This window comes from Echinococcus granulosus, assembly GCF_000524195.1.
Source record: "Echinococcus granulosus chromosome Unknown EG_S00006, whole genome shotgun sequence".
NCBI classification, from domain to species: domain Eukaryota; kingdom Metazoa; phylum Platyhelminthes; class Cestoda; order Cyclophyllidea; family Taeniidae; genus Echinococcus; species Echinococcus granulosus.
Window position 1 is genome coordinate 1,603,459 of NW_020170386.1, and position 2,390 is coordinate 1,605,848.

Here is a 2,390-nt window from a genome sequence, read left to right on the forward strand (position 1 = left end):
CCATAAAGTTTATACAATCGTAGTTCGTGTAAATCCGTTTTGTTACTTTCGTATTGAACTTGTCTACAAACAAAAAACTACCGAACCCATACCACGAAATACATGCGACATTTGACTTAAGCATTGCTCATAGCAAAATATAAAAGCGTAGTGTTGTAAAAATGTATCAGGATGGTTGGAAGAATATATTTAACCGTAAAATTGTCAATACCCTTAAGTATTTGCAAAATTTCTTCCCGATTCGCCGAACGGTGTGGCAGGTGCCAGGAAGGAGAGGCGGTTCTAGTCCAAGCAAGCCCCCGTAAACCCATGGCTGCTGCAATTAAATAAGCATGCCTACTTATTTTAAATCAATAAAGGAATATTAGAGCGATAAATATCCGTACCAGGGCGCTGTTCCACCCCGCCCGGGGGCAAGCTGAAAGAAGGGTTTCAAGCAAAAGTGAAACATTAGCCTAAACAATAACTTAAATAGTTGGCTCCGGCAAACCTGAGATAGTTCAACAAAATATGAAAGCATGGGCGGATGATTCACAAGCCAATGAATACAATTATCCGACCTGAGAGAGGTAATAAGTGAATCCTAAGAAAAAAAACAAGAAAATCATGAGTTTCGAGGCATTAGAATGTTTAATCCATGCAAAAATCCTTCACTAGCAAAATTATGCACAAAGCCAATGTACACGAGTAAGTGAAATATAAAAAAGGACGATGAGAACAAGAAAGTAAAGTTAAAAAGTCCGTTGGAAATGGCACTACCATGACGCAGTTCAAACTTTTGCCGGCTACGCATTTTCTAAATGTTGTTATATGAAGCCCGTGTTAATACTTGAGAACGTCAATGAGGCAAGAAACTAGGAGCACGGCCGGAAACATGGAAAAAACACAACTTGAATAAGGTTTGAACCCTACCACACCCCTCATTGTTAGAAACCTTTCGACATCTAAGTACGAGTCGTAACTCACGGCATCAGAGAGAAAAGACTTGGAAGGGAGAAACTGTTTAACCAGATAACTAAATTCCTGAAACCAAATTTGTTGGTATTTTACTAATAAACCTTTTGTGACTTCTGGAACTTGTGGGCCTGCGCATGTTTCCACGCTTCGGAAAAATCTTGGAAAGAACTCCGCGAAGAGACCGCTTCTGGCATATCCACCTAATATTAGTTGAAGCCAGCAACAACACTTACTTCATCCTTATCCAGTGTGTGTAGGGAAGAAACAAGCGTTTCCGGAAGTTTCGATGCCTCTAACCTTAGAAAAACGTAAAACATAAAAGCGGAACGCGATGCTACCGAACGTGTCGTAAGTACTCATTCGGACATAGAAGTATTTTTGATGCATCTGGTGGATCTGTTCCACCATAATCATCTATGGGAAGTGCTCGCGGCAAAAGTTCATCATCGGAAGAAGACTCAGGATACAAATAACCACGGTCACCTACAGCGGCGTCTGAAAGCATTGCAAAATGTGACCGCTACAAGTGCATTCCCCAAACTAAACGAAGCAAATAAACAAAAACTTTCATATCGTAAAAACAGAACCAAAGTTTTAAACACCATTCCTTCCAACTCTTAACTAAGTTTTCAACCGACCAGAGTTAGTTAACAGGGCAACTAATATTAAGAAGGTCTCTGCAAACTTCATCACATAAACACCGAAACATTTAATAACATAGCATTATGATACTACACACAAAGCTGTTAAGCAAGTCAAAACCCTTAGGATTTTTAAAGCAGCTCAGTTTTACTTGTTGTTTACTAAAATGAAGTCATATTTGGTCCAAAAATGTGTACACACATTGCTCTGTGATGTACGCAACTCTACTTACCATATTCGGTTGCTAACATATGTACATTCTGTAGATGACTTAATTCGCATCCAACTTTGCCATTTAATTATTAAAAGCCTACCCGGGCCCAAAGTTCTTTACAGACATAGGACATTCAGAAAACCCGTAAAGCTATATGGCACGTTTTGTGCAACCCAATTGTAATACGATGGTGGTTTATCCCTTGGTATAGGTGAGACGCCACCTTTGAACTCTTAAATTTGCCTTCTTATACCTCTCTGGGTGGGCTGGCCTTGGGGCCATACCAGTAGCCCAAACAACTTCTCTGTGCTGAATACATATTCTGCCCCAGTATTGCGTCTTTTTTGTCTTCAGGGAAGTCTCAAGTCGCTGCACAATGTCTATCAGCAAATTGTGCATTTATACTTAGCTCATTTTAGAGGTCAACAAAGTTGGACACATCCGACCTATGAATTCTTAGCACGAACAGGCTCAAATGACACAGTTGGAGAGCTATGACCCTTTCTAATTTTTCGCAATTATTTTCAGCGTAGCTCAAGTGCAGAATACAGATACGATGCATTATTACCGACTCCCC

At 40.0% G+C, this 2,390-nt stretch overlaps 1 protein-coding gene across 1 annotated transcript in view; it reads right to left on the reverse strand. All coding sequences in view use genetic code 11, as the record gives it.

The window, feature by feature from the left end:
- The window catches only part of EGR_01683 (Survival of motor neuron protein-interacting protein), a gene marked incomplete at both ends in the record, with an annotated part of 2,356 nt that extends 894 nt beyond the window's left edge, over positions 1-1,462 (reverse strand). Inside the window, 7 exons of the mRNA XM_024490932.1 lie at positions 212-313; positions 387-455; positions 491-583; positions 967-1,023; positions 1,059-1,157; positions 1,191-1,254; positions 1,296-1,462. Coding sequence (XP_024354797.1) covers positions 212-313; positions 387-455; positions 491-583; positions 967-1,023; positions 1,059-1,157; positions 1,191-1,254; positions 1,296-1,462 — 651 coding nt within the window. The remainder of the gene's footprint in view (positions 1-211; positions 314-386; positions 456-490; positions 584-966; positions 1,024-1,058; positions 1,158-1,190; positions 1,255-1,295) is intronic.
- Positions 1,463-2,390: the final 928 nt, after the last annotated feature.